Raw genomic sequence first — 18,659 nt, forward strand, 5'->3', positions numbered from 1 at the left:
AATCATGTCGTCCAACGCCTTCCGATCATAATGTCCGGTGAACTATTAGAACTCTCTTCCCATAAATGCCTGTAAATTCAGTAAAACCACTATAAATTAAAAAACATAAAACATGCACGATTTAGGAAGAAATCCTGTGATCAATCAAACAAATTCACTTCTATCCACATACCTCTAGAGAATCTCAGGCTGATTGAGAAGAACAGACCCAATATTGTAGGAGCAGGGTAATCAGCTAGCAGAGATCCATGATTTGAGTAAAGCTCCACCAAATTTCTCTCATTGGCCTATAACTCAGCCCATAAAACCTATTCCGATTCAACTCAACTCCAAGACGAGCGGGAAGGGGCCAAATTACGATCGCTTATCAAAAAAGAGCAACTGGCGGCAGATTTGGAGGATGAGAACTTGACGATAAGATCAGATACGAGTGAAACGAGCAAATTCGGGAGGGGATGAGAAAAAGATAAAGGAGAAGAGGGCGGCGTTCTTAGCTAAGTGATGGCGGGCTGTGAAGGGATGAAGAAAAGAGAAGGGAGAAGGGGCGGGCATAGTTGCAGTTAGTTAATTAAGTGGTGGCGGGTAGCCGGTTAGTAATGGCTACGACTACGGCTGGTGTTAGTTAAGTGGTGGAGGGCGACTGGTTAGTAATAGCTACTGCCGGTGTTAGTTAAGTGGTGGCGGGAGACTAGTTAGTAATGGCTACAACCCATGTTAATTAAGTGATGGCGGGAGGCTGGTTAGTAATAGCTACGGCGGTGTTGGCTGAAGGCTGGTTAGTAATGGCTACGGCCCGTGTTAGTTAAGTGATGGCGGGAGACTGGTTAGTAATAGCTACGGCCGGTGTTAGTTAAGTGGTGGCAGGAAGGGTAGTTAGTAATGGGTGTTAGGCAACTAAAATATTGATAAATTTTTTCATTTTTTATATTACTCATATATATTTTTAATATAATTTTTTTAAAATTAAAAATAGAATATTAATGAAATAATCGTTTCTTCCTCCTTATCTTGTCACCCTAAAATCAAATAAAACAAGAGTTATTAACGTAATATTAAAACCCAATAATAAAAAATAAAATTTATAAATTTAAATTATTTATTTTAAAATTAAATTAAATTAAAGTTTAATTTATTTTAAAAAAATTATATTAAATTATAAGATATTTCTATAATACTTACCGATATGTCAATAACACTTGAACCGCGTAATGCAAATAAAATAAATCCAATGTCATTGGTCAGCTGCCGCATCTATAAAATAAAATAAAATAAATAAATATTAATAAAACATACATAAAACATAATACAAAATTTATAAATTATCAAAATAAAATTAAAATATAAAATTTTACTTACCCTTGGAAAATTTGCTATTAATGTAATAGAAACCCATCCATGCTTATCCATATGGCTCCTTAAATAAGCATCTTTAATTAAATTTTTATCACTGCATCAATAATAAATTTATTAAATCATATTGTTAATAATAAAATTTATTAAATAATATTCTTAATAATAAATTTTATTAAAAATTGAAATTTAGTAGATAATTGTTTTTTAAATAAAAAAAATCTAAACATATATTTTATAAATCAATTTAAAATTTAAAATTATTGTATAAAAAATAAAAATAAAATTAAAAATAAAAAAAATGTAAATACAAGGTTAAAAACTAATTAATTTAATTATAAATATAAATTATATACTTACCTAAAATAATAATTAACTTGGTTTATTATTCTCCAATATAATCCTTCACAAAAATTTGTTGTTTGATACGACTGCGGTTGAGGCGGAGGCGGTACCGGCCGTGAAGAATTATACATGTGATGTGAACATATATAATAATTCATCGGTAAAAATCCTGACAAACACAAAAAATAATAAATATATAATTATGGGATGAGAAAACGAATAATTATAATAAAATGATAAAGATTTGTTCAAAACTTACTTGGTCGAGGAGTGAACGGGTGACTAAATTGAATCGGTGGTAGGAAAGATCTAGGTGTGGTGGAAGCACCAACTCCATTAGACAATTCCATGATTGTATATTGAAAAATGAATATTTGAACAAGAAAAATAGGGTGAGAGGTGTTGATGCTCAAGAACCTATTTAAAGGGAAAAAAGAAAATAAGAAAAATATGGTGAGAAGTGTTGATAATCAAGAACCTATTTAAAAAGAAAAAGAAATTAATTTTTTATTAAATTTTAATAATATATAGATTTTTAAAATGAAATTAAATCTAAGATTTCAAATGATATTTAAATAAAGATTACTCATTTTTAAAAATCTTATTTTTTAAATTTTAATCCAAATGAATATAATATATTTAAAAGATTTTAAAATTAAAAATAAATCTAACATTTCAAATGATATCTTAAATAATTTAAAATAAATGAGATTACTCATTTTTATAAATCTAATTTTTTAAATTTGTTTAGCATTTTTAATTTTTTTATTATATAAGTTATTTAATTTTTAAAAAATATAAAACAAAAAATAGAAAAATTATCCACTAATATTTAAAAATAGTTTAATAAATAAATAAATAATTTTAATAATGGATGTAATTTGATAAGAAGAGATTAAATTATAATTATTAATTTTATGATTTATGTATAAAAAAATATTCCAAATTTTTTAAAAATTTTAATTTCGTATGGAAAGATTTTGAATTTTAAAAATATTTTTTAAATTTTAATTAAAATCTTGAAAAGTTTACAGTTTTTTTTGTTAGATATATATTTTCAAAATTAAAAATCTTAAATTTATTAAATATATTTTTAATTATTCATTTAAATATTAAATATAAATATTATTAACAAATTATTATTATTATTATTATTATTTAATATGTCGTATCAAATTTGGAAAAGAATATGATTAAGAAAACAAATGTTTTTTTTGTTTAAAAAACTTGAATCTGTTTCACAAATTTACCTTCTCTAATTCTAACCATTTTTATCTGTTGCTCTCATTAAATAGAGTTTATATCATTTTGTTTATATTCCGGAGTGGTAGAGCTATGATCTTCTGACAACTGCTTGGATCATTCTGTTGCTCCCATTAAACATGGGGTTTGTATCATTTTGTTTATACTCCGGAGCATTAGAGTTATGATCTTCTAACCGCTGCTTTGATCGTTCGAGGGTTTTATGTTGAGTAAGGAAGCGACTTATATTCATTCTACTTAAAAAAATATATAGTTTAGTTAAAGGGTTATTTCAAGACATTATGTATTTTTTTCATAATCTATTTTATATATGCAGAACCAGGTTTGAAAAGCCATTGTTTTTTTTTTTTTTAAAACAATACTAGAGATTTTGTTTTTTTAAATAAAAACAAGATATTTGTATTTGTATTAAATTAAAAAAAAAATACAAACTGTATTTATAATCCATTTTTTATAATATGTATGCATTAATAAATAATATTTCTTATTTATAATGATTTAAACAAAAAAACAACTATAATTTAGAGTATATATATATATATATATATATATATATATATATATATATATATTTTAAAAAACAATAATTAATTGAGATTTTGTTTTTAAAATAAAAACAAGATATTTGTATTTGTATTAAATTAAAAAAAATTACAAACTGTATTTATAATCCATTTTTTACAATAGGCATGCATTAATAAATAATATTTGTTATTTATAATGATTTGAACGTAATTTAATTGAGAAAAACAATTATAATTTAGAGTATTTAGTATATATATATATATATATATTTTAAAAAACAATAATTAACAGAGATTTTGTTTTTTTAAATAAAAACAAGATATTTATATTTGTATTAAATTAAAAAAAATTACAAACTGTATTTATAATCCATTTTTTATAATATGTATGCATTAACAAATAATATTTAGTAATTTAATGGAGAAAAACAACTATAATTTAGAGTATTTAGTATATATATATATCAAATCAAATCAAATTTGGATACGAATCTGGATAGAATTGTTTTTAATGTTTCTAACCTAATAAGATTTTGTACTCTCTATAGTCATCTATCTAAGCATTTATATAATAAAGGCTAAATTAATAAAAATACTATTGAATTTTATATTTATCTTGTGCATATATTTTCAATATGATACAAAGCTTGCACACAGATTGGAATACTCTCCTAAATCTTGCTGAGACTTGCAAAACCAACGAATCGTGTCGTCTAACGCTTTCCGATCATAATCGCCGGTGAACACGCAGTTTCTTAGAGGACCTTTCAAGAGAATTAGTCTTAGTAGCCCGTTAGCAACCTTCTCGTCGACCTGCCGTCTCGACAACACTCAATATACCCGAGACACAAAAACACAAAGTTGGTGTAGAGGAAAACCGTGAATCGCTTACCGCCTGAAAATTGGCAAAGAAAGCCCCAACCAGAATGACACTTAGAATTGGCATATATGGAGTAGAATGGCAGATACTATTTGAACATAATGATGCAATACCGTGGCAACATCTTGTCCATGCAGCCACTGACCGTACCCAAACCCAGTTTCTATTGCCTATAGGAGAGTGCACATAATGAGAAGCTAATAAGAAAGCAAAGGTACTCCATGACAAACACATGATTTAGGAACAAAAAAGATACATTTTTTGAGCAAAAAGTCATATGAGAAGCAGACTTGCAAGAACTGGCCAAGGTAGGTGTGATATCCCACGTCGGGAGGAAAATAAAGCATTTTTTATAAGGGTGTGGAAACCTCTCCCTAACAGACACGTTTTAAAAACTTTGAGGAGAAGTTCGAAAGGGAAAGTCCAAAAATGACAATATCTGGTAGCAATGAGCTTGGGATGTTACAGAATATGTTTAGACCTCACCTGAAAAAAGAGATTTGTATAGTACAAGGACAACGAAAGGATGTTACAGTACAAGGACAACGAAAGGATTGAAGTACGAAAGGCAACGAAAGAGATATGACCCGAAATCGGTATAGTTTCAACAGTATATATTTTTCATTGCTTCATATTAAAAGAAAGGGTGAACCCATCTTACATGTCCAAATGTGTGTCACAACCTCTGCCTTGTTCTCACATGAACGTTTTATCGCATAAGCTAAGGCAGCTGGATCCCTACAACAAGCCAACAGGACATGATCAAATTAGTATGACAGCCAAACTAGTATCACAGTCACCTACTAACACCTCAAATCTTTTGGCTCTAGTAGTGCTGTTTTAGACGATCTGAGATCTCACTTGATTGAAGAGAGAAACGAAACACTACTTATAAGGATGTTTTAGACGATCAATCTATTAGCACTAGGTTTGGGCGGTTACAAATGGTATCAAAGTCAGACACTGGGAGGTGTGCAGACGAGAACACTGGACTCTTAAGGGGTGGATTGTGAGATCCCACATCGGTTGAAGAAGGGGAGGAAACACTCCTTATAAGGGTGTGGAAATCTCTCCCTAACATATGTGTTTTAAAAACCGTAAGCCTAACAACGATACTAACGAGCCAAAACGAACCATATATATGTTTCAGTGGAAATAGAAGCACACAGAACATAAGGCAATAACATATAACGCACACACCTTGCCATTAATGAAGGCATATGCCCATACTTAATGACCTCTGCAAACCCAGAAGCTAGCTCCCTATCAGGCAGGGCATATAGTGTATCAGTGTCTACAACAACACATTGAGGCTGGTAAAATGCGCCAATCAAGTTCTTCCCCAGAGGATGATTTATCCGTCTTTCCCCCAACAGAAGAGTCCACCTACAACATACAGACAAGAACAGGACATGTTGAACAAAGGCTCATTTCAAGCTAAAACAAAGCAAGAAAACACATTTCAGAAAGGCAGCAGCATACTTGTGCCAAAACGGTCGTGGGAATCTGAATGAAGTTAACCCCACATATCACCAATGACACCACCTCCAAGGGCGACAAACGTACATCGCCTTGTCAAAGACTTTCATGAGTGTGTCCTATCAAGATTGTGGTTAGTTTCAATTCTAGGAGGGAACAAGGTTTATCCAAAGGGAGAGGCAATTTTTTACATTTCAATCTCTTATACATACAATCTTTGAATGTTAATGTGAATTACTTACCATATCTTTGTACTTTTCACCATCTGGTAAAACTACACTTTCAACTGAAACATTCGGATTCCCAATGGTTAGAGCTTCAGTAACTTTATCTAGATACAATGGTCCAACAGTATCATTTGAGACTATTAGAACTCTCCTCCCATGAAGATGCCTGTAAATTCAGTAAAATCACAGTAAATTAGAAAATATGCACGATTTAGGAAAAAATCTAGTGACCAATCAAACAAATTCACTTCTGTCCATGTACCAAGCTGATCGAGAAGATCGGATTCAAGATAAATCGGATAGCGATTGATCCAAATCTCGACCAAACCTTCGCTATCATCGGCATGTAACTCAGCCCAGAAAACCATTCCGATTGAACTCAACCCCAATTGGAGACTAGCCGAAACAGACAAAATTCTGATAAAAATTTAGGATGGTTGTTGTGGATAAAGGAGGGAATGAAGAAAAGAGAAAGGAGAAGAGGGCGGGATAGTTAGTTAAGTGGTGGCCGGCGGTGAAGGGATGAAGGAAAGAGAACTGAGGAGCGGCGGGTGGGCTAGTTGGTTGAGTGGGGGCCGGCCAATGGCGCCGGTGTTAGGTAATAAGGGATTGGTTTTTTTATTTTTTTTATTTTTTATAATTAAAAATGGAATATTAATGGAATAATAGTCTCTTTCTTCTTATCTTGTCACCCTACAATCAAATAAAAAAAAGAGTTATTAACGTAATATTAAAACCAATAATTAAAATTAAAATATATAAATTTAAATTATTTATTTTAAAATTAAATTAAATTAAAGTTTAATTTATTTTTAAAAAATTATATTAAATTATAAAATATTTTTATAATACTTACCGATACTTCAATAACACTCGAACCGCGTAATACAAATAAAATAAATCTAATATCATTGGTTAGCCGCCGCATCTAAAAAATAAAATAAAATAAATATTAATAAAACATAAATAATAGCATAATACAAAATTTATAAATCATCAAAATAAAATTAAAATATAATATTTTACTCACCCTTGGAAAGGTAGCTATTAATGTAATAGAAACCCATCCATGCTTGTCCATATGCCTCCTCAAATGAGTGTCTTTAATTAAATTTTTATCACTGCATCAACAATAAATTTATTAAATCATATTGTTACATTAAATAATATTCTAAATAATAATTTTTATTAAATTTTGAAATTTAGTAAATAATTATTTTTAAAATAAAAAGTCAACATATATTTTATAAATCAGTTTAAAATTTAAAATTATCATATAAAAACAAAAATAAAAATTAATATTTTTTAAAATAAAAAAAAATGTAAATACAAAATGGTTAAAAACTAATTAATTTAATTATAAATATAAATCATAACTTACCTAAAATAATAATTAACTTGATTTATTATTCTCCAATACAGTCCTTCACAAAAATTTATTGTTTGATACAATTGTGGCGGTGGAAGCGGCGCTGATCGTGAAAGATTATACATGTGATGTGAACAAATATAATAATCCATAAGTAAAAATCCTAACCAACAAAAAAAAAAATTAATAAATATATAATTATGAAATAAGAAAACAAATAATTATAATAAAATGAACTATTATTTACTGATTTGTTCCAAACTGGTTGAGGAGTCAAAGGGTGACTAAATTGAATCGGTGGTATGAAAGATCGAGATGTAGTACTGAAAGATCGAGGTGTAGTGGCAGCATCAACTTCATTAGACAATTCCATGACGATTTATGTATGAAAATAGTGAATAGTTGGATAAGAAAAAAATATGATGAGAAGTGTTAATGCACGAACCTATTTAAAGAAAAAAAAAAAAGAAATTTTTTTTTATTAAATTTTAATCTAAATGAATATAATATATTCAAAAGATTTTAAAAAGTAAAAATAAATCTAAGATTTAAAATGATATCTTAAATAATTTAAAATAAATGAGATTATTATTTTTATAAATATAACTTTTTAAATTTATTGAGCATAAATTAAATAAAATAGAAACGGGTTTTTATTTTATTTTAAAATTTTTTTATTATGAAATTATTTAATTTTTAAAAAATATAAAACAAAAATTAGAAAATTATCCCCTAATATTAGTTTAATAAATAAATAAATAATTTTAATAATTTACCTAAATTTGATAATAAAGAAATTATAATTATTAATTTCATGATTTATGTATAAAAAATATTCCAAATTTAGGAGTTATTTAAAGATTTTAATTTCAAAAATTTTGAATTTTGAAAATATTTTTAGTGTAAGACTTTAATTTAAAATCTTATGTTTTTTTTTTTAAAATTTCAAGAGTCCCCCAACATAATATTTCTCCAAACTAAGCACGTTTATTATAATTGAGTTATCAAAAAATTAAATATTTAGAATCACTAAGATATAATTCAGGATCACTCTTTCAAATATAATGTTAGCTCGTTCATATATTTCTCGTTTACTTACCAATCATAACGTTATAAAAATTAAAGAATTGGATGGATATAATTATTATTTTATATAAATTAATCTTTTTCTCATCCTCAATATTTTATTCTTTGTTTTGTTTTCTTTTATTTTTTAAATTTTTGATTTTAAAAAAATATAAAACTAGAAAATTATCCCTAATATTTAAAAATAATTTAATTAATAAATAAATAAGTTTACTAATTTACCGAAATTTGATAACAAACAAATTATAATTTTTAATTTCACGTATAAAAAATATTTCAAATTTAAAAATTATTTAAAGATTTTAATTTTAAAACATTTTGAATTTTGAAAATATATTTTTTTGGTAACATCTCATGTTTTCTAAAAAATTTATTAGAGTCATTCAACATAATATTCTTCCAAATTAAATATTCAAGATCGATATAATTCAGGATCACATTCAGCTTATATTTCTCATTTACTTACAAATCATACCGTTATAAAAATTAAAGAATTTAATGGATATAATTATTATTTTATATAAATTAATCTTTTTCTCACTCTCAATATTTTATTCTTTGTTTTGTTTTCTTTTATTTTTTAAATTTTCGATTTTTAAAAAATATAAAACTAGAAAATTATCCCTAATATTTAAAAATAATTTAATTAATAAATAAATAATTTAATTAATTTACTTGATAACAAACAAATTATAATTTTTAATTTCACGTATAAAAAATATTTCAAATTTAAAAATTATTTAAAGATTTTAATTTCAAAACATTTTGAATTTTGAAAATATATTTTTTTTGGTAACATCTCATCTTTCTAAAAAATTTGCTAGAGTCACCCAACATAATATTCTTCTAAATTAAATATTCAAGATCGATATAATTCAGGATCACATTCAGCTCATATTTCTCATTTACTTACACATCATACCGTTATAAAAATTAAAGAATTTAATGAATATAATTATTATTTTATATAAATTAATCTTTTTCTCACTTTTAAAGCCTTTGTTGTTTCCTCATGTTATTCTTGTTCTTTAAAACATTTTAGCCTTTGTTTTATTGTCCACGCTTTCCTTTTGTTTTGTTGTCACTGTATTTATTTATCATTGTTGTTTAAAACTAGCTAAAAAAAATCGACAAATATTGATTTTTTTATATTTGTATTTATATTAATTTTTTTAAATATAATTTACAAGATATTTATATTTATATTAATTTTTTTTAAATACAAATAATATTTATAATCCATTTTTAATAATATATATGCATTAATAAATTAATAAATAATATTTGTAACTAACCATTTAAATGTTACATATTTAATTGAGAAAGACAACTATAGTTTAGAATATATATATATATATTATATATATATATCAAATCAAATTTAGATACGGTCGAATTGTTTCTAATATAATAAAATTTTGTATTTTATTTATATAATAAAGACTAAATTTATATAAAGGCTAAATTAATAAAAATATTATTAAATTTTATATTTATTTGTGCATATATTTTCGATAGAATACAAAACTTGCATAGATTGAAACATTCTCTTATAGATCTTAGTCAAGACTTGCAAAACGAACAAAGCATATCATCCAACACCTTCCGATCATAATCGCCAGGGAACACGCAGTTTCCTAGAAGACCTTTCAAGAGAATTAGCCTTAGTAGCCCGTCAGCAACCTTCTTGTCGACGTGTCGTCCCAACAATGCTCAGCCATATCGTGCCAACAACAACAGCCCCTCCATGTAGCCACTGACCATACCCAAACCCAGTTTCTAATGGCCGACTTGTGATGAGGATTGGTAATTTTTTTCTTTTTTTTTTTTTTCTTCATTTTTTATATTAATTTAATATATATTTTTAATATAATTTTTTTTAAATTAAAAATTAAATATTAATGAAATAATCGTCTCTTCCTCCTTATCTTGTCACCCTACAATCAAATAAAAAAGAATTATTAACGTAATATTAAAACTCAATCATCAAATTAAAATATATAAATATATAAATTTAAATTATTTATTTTAGAATTAAATTAAATTAAAGTTTAATTTATTTTTAAAAAAATTATATTAAATTATAAGATATTTCTATAATACTTACCAATACTTCAATAACACTCGAACCGCGTAATGCAAATAAAATAAATCCAATATCATTTGTAAGCAGCCGCATCTAAAAAATAAAATAAAATAAATATTAATAAAACAGAAATAATAACATAATACAAAATTTATAAATCATCCCAATAAAATTTTACTCACCCTTGGAAAGGTAGCTATTAATGTAATAGAAACCCATCCATGTTTATCCATGTGGCTCCTTAAATGAGTGTCTTTAATTAAATTTTTATCACTGCATCAATCATAAATTTATTAAATCATATGGTTAATAATAAAATTTATTAAATAATATTCTTAATAATAAATTTTATTAAAGATTGAAATTTAGTAGATAATTATTTTTTTAAATAAAAAATCTAAACATATATTTTATAAACCAGTTTAAAATTTAAAATTATTATATAAAAAACAAAATAAAAATTTATATAATTACCTAAAATAATAATTAACTTGATTTATTATTCTCCAATATAGTCCTTCACAAAAACTTATTGTTTGATAGCACTGCGGCGGCGGCGGAGGCGGTGGTGGCCGTGAAGGATTATACATGTGATGGGAACAAATATAATAATTCATCGGTAAAAATCCTACAACCAAAAAAAAATTAATAAATATATAATTATGGATTGAGAAAACGAATAATTATAATAAAATGAACTATAAAAGATTTGTTCCAAATTTACCTGGTCTAGGAGTGAGAGGGTGACTAAATTGAGTGGGTGGCATAAAAGATCGAGGCGTAGTGGAAGCACCAATTCCGTTAGACAATCCCATGACGATGATTTGTATACTAAAAGAATGAATATTTGTATTGGAAAAGTACTCAGAAGTGTTGTGAGAAACTCAAGTGTGGTGAGAAGAAGTGTTTGAGAAGTGTTAATGCTCAAGAACCTATTTATAAAGAAAAAAGAAAATAAATTTTATTAAATTTTAATCCAAATAAATATAATATATTCAAAATATTTTAAGAAGTAAAAATAAATCTAAGATTTCAAATGATATCTAAATAATTTAAAATAAATGGGATTACTTATTTTTATAAATCTATTTTTAAATTTATTTAGATAAGAGTTATTTAATTTTTAAAAAATATAAAACAAAAATAAGAAAATTATCCTCTCATATTTTAAAATAGTTTATTAAATTATAGTTTATTAATTTTATGATTTATGTATAAAAAACTATTCCAAATTTAAAAATTATAATTTTATAATTTATGTATAAAAAAGTATTCCAAATTTAAAAATTATTTAAAGATTTTAATTTTTTATAAAAAGATTTTGAATTTTAAAAATATTCTTGTTAGATATAGATTTTCAAAATTAAAAATTTTAAATTTATTAAATATATTTTAAATTTTAGAATAATAAATAAAATAATTTTAAATAATCATAATAGTTATTATTTTAATATATATTTTAAAAATTAAAATATTAGTTTACCAATTATATATTTATTTATTTCAAATATTAAACATAAATGTCTATTAACAAATTATTTATTTATTATTTATTTTTGATTTCGTGCTTTAATATCATAATTGTATCAAATTTGGAAGAAAATAATGATCATCTCAGAGAACTTATTTTCTCTTATTGTTTTGTTACTCGAAAACTTCCAACTTTTCCGTCTGATTCACAAATTTACACCCAACCATTTCTATCTGTTGCTGCCATTAAACATAGAATTTGCATACTTTTGTTCATACTTAGTGTTAGAGTTATGATTTCTGCCAGCTACGCTTGGATCCTTCAAGCCCTTCTAGTCTCCTGTTGTTCGGTAAGGAAGCGACTTTGCGTTGATTTTCAAAACCGAAACCGTTAGCAAGCTTTCTTAGCCTCTTCTTTGAGCGAGGGAAAGTATGGTGGATACCATCAGCTTATAGTCGATTGGCTTTGTTAGGTATGCATCCATTCCGACCTCCAAGCATTTCGCTTCATCAGACGACATTGCGTGGGCTGTCAATGCTACAATTGGAACGTGAAGCCTCGATCCCGCTTCTAGCTTTCTAATAGCCTTCGTTGCTTCATAGCCATCCATCCTTGGCATCTGTTTCAAAAAGGAAGGTTTTAGAAACTTCACATAGCCCATATATCTCAATTTTGGTTCATGGAGGGTTGGTACTTACTTGGCAGTCCATTAATATCAAGTCATATCTTGTGGGGCATTCCCTTCTTTGCTCTTCAGCACTGAGCATGGCAGTTATAGCTTCTACAGCCTGCAGTCCGTCTCCGACAGCAATGGCCATGGCTCCCATCTTTTCGAGCATTATCGTCGTTACTCTTTGGAGAACCGGTGTATCTTCTGCAAGCAAAATGCGTAGCCCTTCAAGAGATTTTTTACTCGGAACGTTCTTCGAATGTGATTCTCCTTGGCTTGTAGGATAGTTGCATCCCAAGTTCTGTCCACTGGATTCCGAACTTTGACATTGAGGCTTTGACGAATTCTGCCTCGTGTCACGTGGATCCCCCGTCCTCATATTACTCTCGTTCGAATGTACATGAGTTAGTTCAACTAAGCTATGGCTAACGGGCGAAAATGGTGGCTGACATGGTTTCACTATCGTTTCTTCTAGACTGTCTTTGACTTGAAACTTTGCACACTGAGAGTTGCAATTGCCAAGTTCAGATATATCAGAATCATCGGAGCTGGCAGTTTCAAACTGAGTGGAATCAATTTCAAGACATTCATGATAATTCCCTTCCTTTGATGCAATTCTTGAAGCGCTTTTCTTCTGCAACTCAAGATTTCTGTCCTTCATAGCAGCTTCCAAAATATGAACCATTTTGGCTTTGTACAATGGCTTATTGTTCATTATAATGTGCCCTTTTCCCCGGAGCTCCATCTTAATGGCGTTTGACGTATCGTGGTTTAACATCCATGCGAATTTTGCTTTTCCAGAGTACTTATCAAGGAAGTAAAGCTGGTCCTTCCAAATATCCGTGCTCAAGTCCAGTATCCCGATATCGGCAACGATGATGAATATTTGGCTTTTCATATCTTTAATTCTCATTAGCTCTGCTCGTAATGGCTCACCTAGTGAATCCTGTGGACTAAATCCCTTTTTAGTTTCTGAACTTCTGGCTTGAAAGAGTTCCTGAAGGATTAGTGTTAGTTCATTCCACTCAGAAGCTTCTAACGTGAGCAGTCCGATTTTACGAAGCCACTGTGACGTGATTAATCGACTCATGCTGCCACGGAGTGCAAGCAGTACCTGCATTTGCACACATAAACATAGTACTAACGAGCACGTGATTTTGTTTAAAGAAATAGATTTCTTCACTCACCACTGCATTATGTTGTGTGAAATCAAGCTGACAGTGATGATCCATCGAATCTACAGGCGTGCTAAGAACCAAATAAAGTCGCATCAACGTTCCGGGGCCGTTCTTCTTTACAACCTTGATTTCTCCCCCCATCTTGTTAACCTGTTATTAGCATGATAGTTAGTAGTTGTCTTTGTAAAAGCTCTAAGCATGTGTGTTATGTAGTTGATGCTCACCAAGGTACGTACGATGCATAATCCAAGACCCGTTCCACCATGCCTAAAAAATGTAACCTTTTTAGAATCGCAAATCATATGATATATAACTTTCTGTTTTTGTGAACCGTAAGAACTCTTATCAGCGTACTTGAAAGTTAAACATTATATTTAAGTGCATTAATTACTTACGTTCGGGTTGTCGAGGGATCTGCTTGCTCAAAGCTCTCGAAAACAGATTCCCATTTTCTTGGATCCATCCCTATACGGTGCAGGGAAATAGTTTTTCTTAGCATCTAGAAATAAACAAGAAATCGTTCTCTTTATCTGAGTATGTTTCTGATTGGCTTTTGACATACCACATCCAGTGTCATCAAGTTCAAACCACAAGGTCATTTTGTTATCTTTCTCATTCTTTGTGTGGTCTCCCTGTTGTTTCATCTTCGTCCAATTAGGAAATCGCGATTTCTTCTGATCGGTACAGAAATTGCCTACGTCGTTGAGAGTATTCGACGTCTCACACCACCCCCGAAGAATGATGTGACCAGCTGCAAGATGTATGAGACCGTCAATCCAAGCACACTCTTCGTAACACAACAATACTTCAATGTGATAAGCAATGCCAACGAAAAAGAGGAACACTTACAGGTTGTGAATTTGATAGAATTGCTGATCAAATTCGTGAAAATTTGAACAACTCGACCCGAGTCTCCTCGAACTAATTTTGGCATATCATCTAAGAAAAGAGTATCGTTTATTAGCACTACACACATTGTAGTCGAGTAACTCAGGGACGAGAAAGCATACCAGAGAGATCCAATACAGTCTCCACATTATGGTTAACGCACTGCACAGAGAACACATCGACAAGCCCTTCAAGTTCTCGTCCCAGGTCAAACTCGGCATCTTCCAAAACTAGCTTTCCGGATTCAACCTGTATGGTTATTGGGATAATAATAATTAGGCCATTATATTTCACATTCTTAACTGCACAATATCGGAACAGATATGTGTTGGGATTCTCCTAATATCAATAGCCTTTCGAGAGGGCTATATCTTCCAAAGTCTCCGACTCAACAATACCCGAAACCATTCCTCCCCTCTAGCCAAGACAACCCGAGCAAATTATCACTATGACCTCGCTAATATCCTACTGGTAGAAGTAAGAAAACAAGTTTGTGTTACCTTGCTTAGATCTAGAATGTTGTTGAGAAGTCGGAGTAGAGCGGTTGAGCATTTTCTAATTTGAGTAACCGTTGCGAATTGTTCATTATTGAGACAGTCATCACACATTAGAATATCCAGTAATCCAATTACTGCTGCCATCGGTGTCCTCAGTTCATGACTGCAGTACCATGTGGGGGGAAGCTATGGTCAGTAAAGTAAAGGCTGGAGATACTCGTTTCGTGTTAAATAAACTCACCTCATGTTCGCTAGAAATTGACTCTTGTAATTACTAGATGCCTCTGCTCTTCTTCTTGCATCAAGATGGCTTATTAGTTCTGCCCTTAGTTTCATTTCCTTAGATACTCCTTTCGTCAGAATCAAAATGCATAGACATCCAATAACTAAGATGCATAAGGATGCAGAAATCAGTATAACCAATGTTTTGACAGCTCTCTCATCTACCTTTCCCATTATGTATTGCCTAGGAATGATGACAACCCCCACCTACAGAAACCAAAATGCAGTCGAGTATCTGATTAAGTTTGTAAGTACTCGATAAGAAACGAGTCGATGGATAGATGGATAAAGATACTTACAATAGGAAGCCTCTTCAGATTAAGAAAAAACGAGTCGATGTAATATTGCTGATCACCAAGCTTGACATTCTCTTCATGAACCTCATGTCCAGGAGGAAAATTGTTTCCATAGGTTTTCTGTAACCGCTCTGCTCCTAATCGAATCACATCGTCCTGGGAATCAACAGCCATCATGAGCTTTGGACCACTTGATGTATTTCTTAACAGGGGAGCATTGGCTGAAGTAGCAAGCAAGTAGCCCTCTTGAGAGGTTAGATAAATATGTCCACTATGGAACTCAACAAGCTCCTTCATTAGTTGACCTACACTATAAAGTGAGGTTGTAACGCCCACCACCGCAACTATGCTTTCATTCGAAGCATCGGAAACAGGCAGGGCTGCAGAAAGCAACGGTGTATCCATGTACTTGCTCACAGTAACATGCCATGAGGCAACACCATCTGCTAATTGTGAAATGCCAGCAATACTAATCAAGTCCTCTGGTGGGATTTGCTTTGCTTTCCCGATCTTCTGGCCACTAATGGGATCAAGTGGTTCCCTATACCATTTTGCAGACATATTGCCGTGTATGTGTGGCTCTGACCACCCTTCACCCGACGAAAGCCGATTGATATTATGTGATTCGGTGGCACTAATGGTATAGTTTGTAAGATCTGAGTAAATATAAAACGTATTGTTGCTTGAATGATCTCGATGGAATGCCTGGACAAAGCCATTCTTGTAATTGATGGTTATGGCATTAAGAGCTTTTCGACTCGCAAACATCGCCCATGTAACATCCCTCATTGCTTCATACAGCTAAAGAAAAGAATTAACACTTGAAACATGGATTCTAGGCCAAAAATATGAAAGGTAAATCAGACAAAGGATTAGAAAATAACCTCAACTTGCTCTGCTTGATTAGTAGGCTTGCTGTACTTCCTCATTACATATTCTGAGAGCTTAACCTGAGCTGTGGTTATTTCAGCCGTGGAATTTAAGACACTCCACATCCGTAAGATCGGGCGCTGCAGCAGTTCATGGCGAAGACCATACGCCAAGCTATGTAGTGACTCTGCTGTGTAGCTCTTTGTGAAATGCCATGTGAGAACTGTCAACAGCCCAATCAAAATAGCAAGCATCACCTGTATTTTAATGTAATAAATCATCACTTCTTCTACCAGTGCACTGCCAAGACTTATAATCAAGCTGAAAGCCACCTATATGTATTACTAGAATCCAAACAACATAAACAAAAAACTGCAGAGAATCACAGGTGGGTGAGAGAAAAACTTGTGTGTAAGAACTGATCAGATCATAAGTGGGTTAAGCTTGAATCAGTTTCAGATCATTTCTGAAAAATAAGACTAACCATTATGGCAAGACGAGCAACAAAAACACTGTAGTAAGAAGAGAGGCAATGAGAGTTTGCATATTGAAACTCTTGCTGCTCAACATCTCTGTGAAAGATTCTTCTACTGTGAGGGGCTGTGTTTCTTCTCAGAGAACTTGCAAGGCCTGAAATTCTACAGAACACCTTCCTCAAGGGAGTAGACATTGGAGAGGTGAGAGCTGAAGAAGACGAAGAAGATTCAGAAATTTCAGAGAGGGTATCCTCTTCTGCCATTAATACTTGAAGCTACAAAATAATATACATTTTTTTGCAGAAAGGGTCTGGTTTTGGTGTCAAGAAGAGAATATGTGCAATTGGGTGGAGGTTTTTAAATATACTGCTCCTTGTGTCACCTCCCACTTTTTCAAGGCAATATCTGCTAGAAAACTCTTTTATTATTACTAGTTTTCTTCTGAAAGTGGCAGAGGAGGTGGTGGATTTTATCCGATTATTATATTTCAAATTCACACACCCATTATGAACAAAGAAATCTTGAAAAAATTGCAAATAATGGCCACAAGGAGATATAGCAGAAGATTTCATTCCGGCAATCAATGAAGAAAAAGGAATACAATCTGCTGAAAGGATTCTGTAGAGCTTAGAAAGGGCATTCCCTGTTTGAAACTCGATTAGCTATTGGGATTTGTTAGATTCTGGAATATCAACGAAATACGTGTCCGATTATCAATCTACTCTTTAAATCCACAAAAGTAAAGTAAAAGGAGAGTTCAATACTGTTTGATTCAGCTAACACAACTTTTGACTTCATAGCAAAAGATGGGGATGGCATCGCCATTGGATCAAATTTGGGGAAAACTTCGAGCAACCTGGAAAGAATCGTAATAAAGTAAAGAGAAAAAGAAGAACAAGTTACTTTTTACCTAAGATGACGATGATCGAGTTTTCTTCACCTCTGCCGCTTTTGTGTCGGCGAATGGTGAAGATTTGTATCTGCGGCGGCGATTCGTTGAATGAAAAAGTTCATCAAATACATTGAAGATATAGAACAATGAGGAGAAGAAATCTTCCAAGCTCTGGAAATGGATCACTAGAACTGCTACAAGGAATTTAGTCTCTTAGTGGGGAATTTGGTTTGATTTTGGGATATTTGATGCTTATCTCATGAACATCGTTCGTTTCCTTTTGCTCAATTATCAATTTTTCATGACATTCCCACATGCACGAGGGACCTATCTTACAAGCTATCAACTTTCATGGGGGAAGAAATTTGTTTTCCTTGTACTATCATAGCTTCAAATTTTATCTTTTTCGTACTACTCTCGTTCAAAGTTGACTCGGGTATAGGAGATATTTCTCGACTTGACGGTTAGCCTTTACGAGTTTCAATTATACCATATGTCAATGATGATATCCCGTCTTTAAATTTCTAGGG

The 18,659-nt window shown here is 30.6% G+C and overlaps 1 protein-coding gene and 1 pseudogene across 4 annotated transcripts; both read right to left on the minus strand.

The window, feature by feature from the left end:
- Positions 1-4,135: 4,135 nt before the first annotated feature.
- Positions 4,136-6,436, minus strand: LOC111463021 (annotated as a pseudogene).
- A 5,833-nt stretch (positions 6,437-12,269) lies between these two features.
- LOC111445714 (histidine kinase 1-like) lies at positions 12,270-18,432 on the minus strand. 4 transcript variants are annotated; one of them, XM_023084209.1, is made up of 14 exons: positions 18,148-18,432; positions 17,246-17,445; positions 16,776-17,018; positions 15,895-16,692; positions 15,555-15,802; positions 15,317-15,476; positions 14,939-15,065; positions 14,778-14,867; positions 14,491-14,679; positions 14,324-14,393; positions 14,153-14,195; positions 13,938-14,078; positions 12,779-13,864; positions 12,270-12,699 (listed from the first exon to the last, which is right to left on the minus strand). In XM_023084209.1, exons 2-14 carry the CDS (start codon positions 17,429-17,431, stop codon positions 12,484-12,486), a joined length of 3,597 nt encoding a protein of 1,198 aa, XP_022939977.1. In that variant the 5' UTR covers positions 17,432-17,445; positions 18,148-18,432; the 3' UTR covers positions 12,270-12,483. The 4 variants fall into 4 exon arrangements, with proteins under 4 accessions (XP_022939977.1, XP_022939976.1, XP_022939975.1 ...); XM_023084208.1 differs by having other exon boundaries at positions 18,141-18,432; XM_023084207.1 differs by lacking the exon at positions 18,148-18,432 and having other exon boundaries at positions 17,246-17,666.
- Between the last annotated feature and the right edge of the window lie 227 nt (positions 18,433-18,659).

This window comes from Cucurbita moschata, unplaced genomic scaffold (assembly GCF_002738365.1).
Source record: "Cucurbita moschata cultivar Rifu unplaced genomic scaffold, Cmos_1.0 Cmo_Scf00001, whole genome shotgun sequence".
Lineage (NCBI taxonomy): Eukaryota > Viridiplantae > Streptophyta > Magnoliopsida > Cucurbitales > Cucurbitaceae > Cucurbita > Cucurbita moschata.

Bases quoted from the DNA above. Each gene is read 5' to 3' on its own strand.
- LOC111445714 (XM_023084207.1), bottom strand. From the start codon at position 17,500: ATGGCAGAAGAGGATACCCTCTCTGAAATTTCTGAATCTTCTTCGTCT. The intron at 15,803-15,894 runs GTAAGTATCTTT...TGGTTTCTGTAG, and splicing joins ATCTGAAGAGGCTTCCTATT to GTGGGGGTTGTCATCATTCC. The intron at 12,700-12,778 runs GTAAGTACCAAC...TTTTTGAAACAG, and splicing joins TGATATTAATGGACTGCCAA to ATGCCAAGGATGGATGGCTA.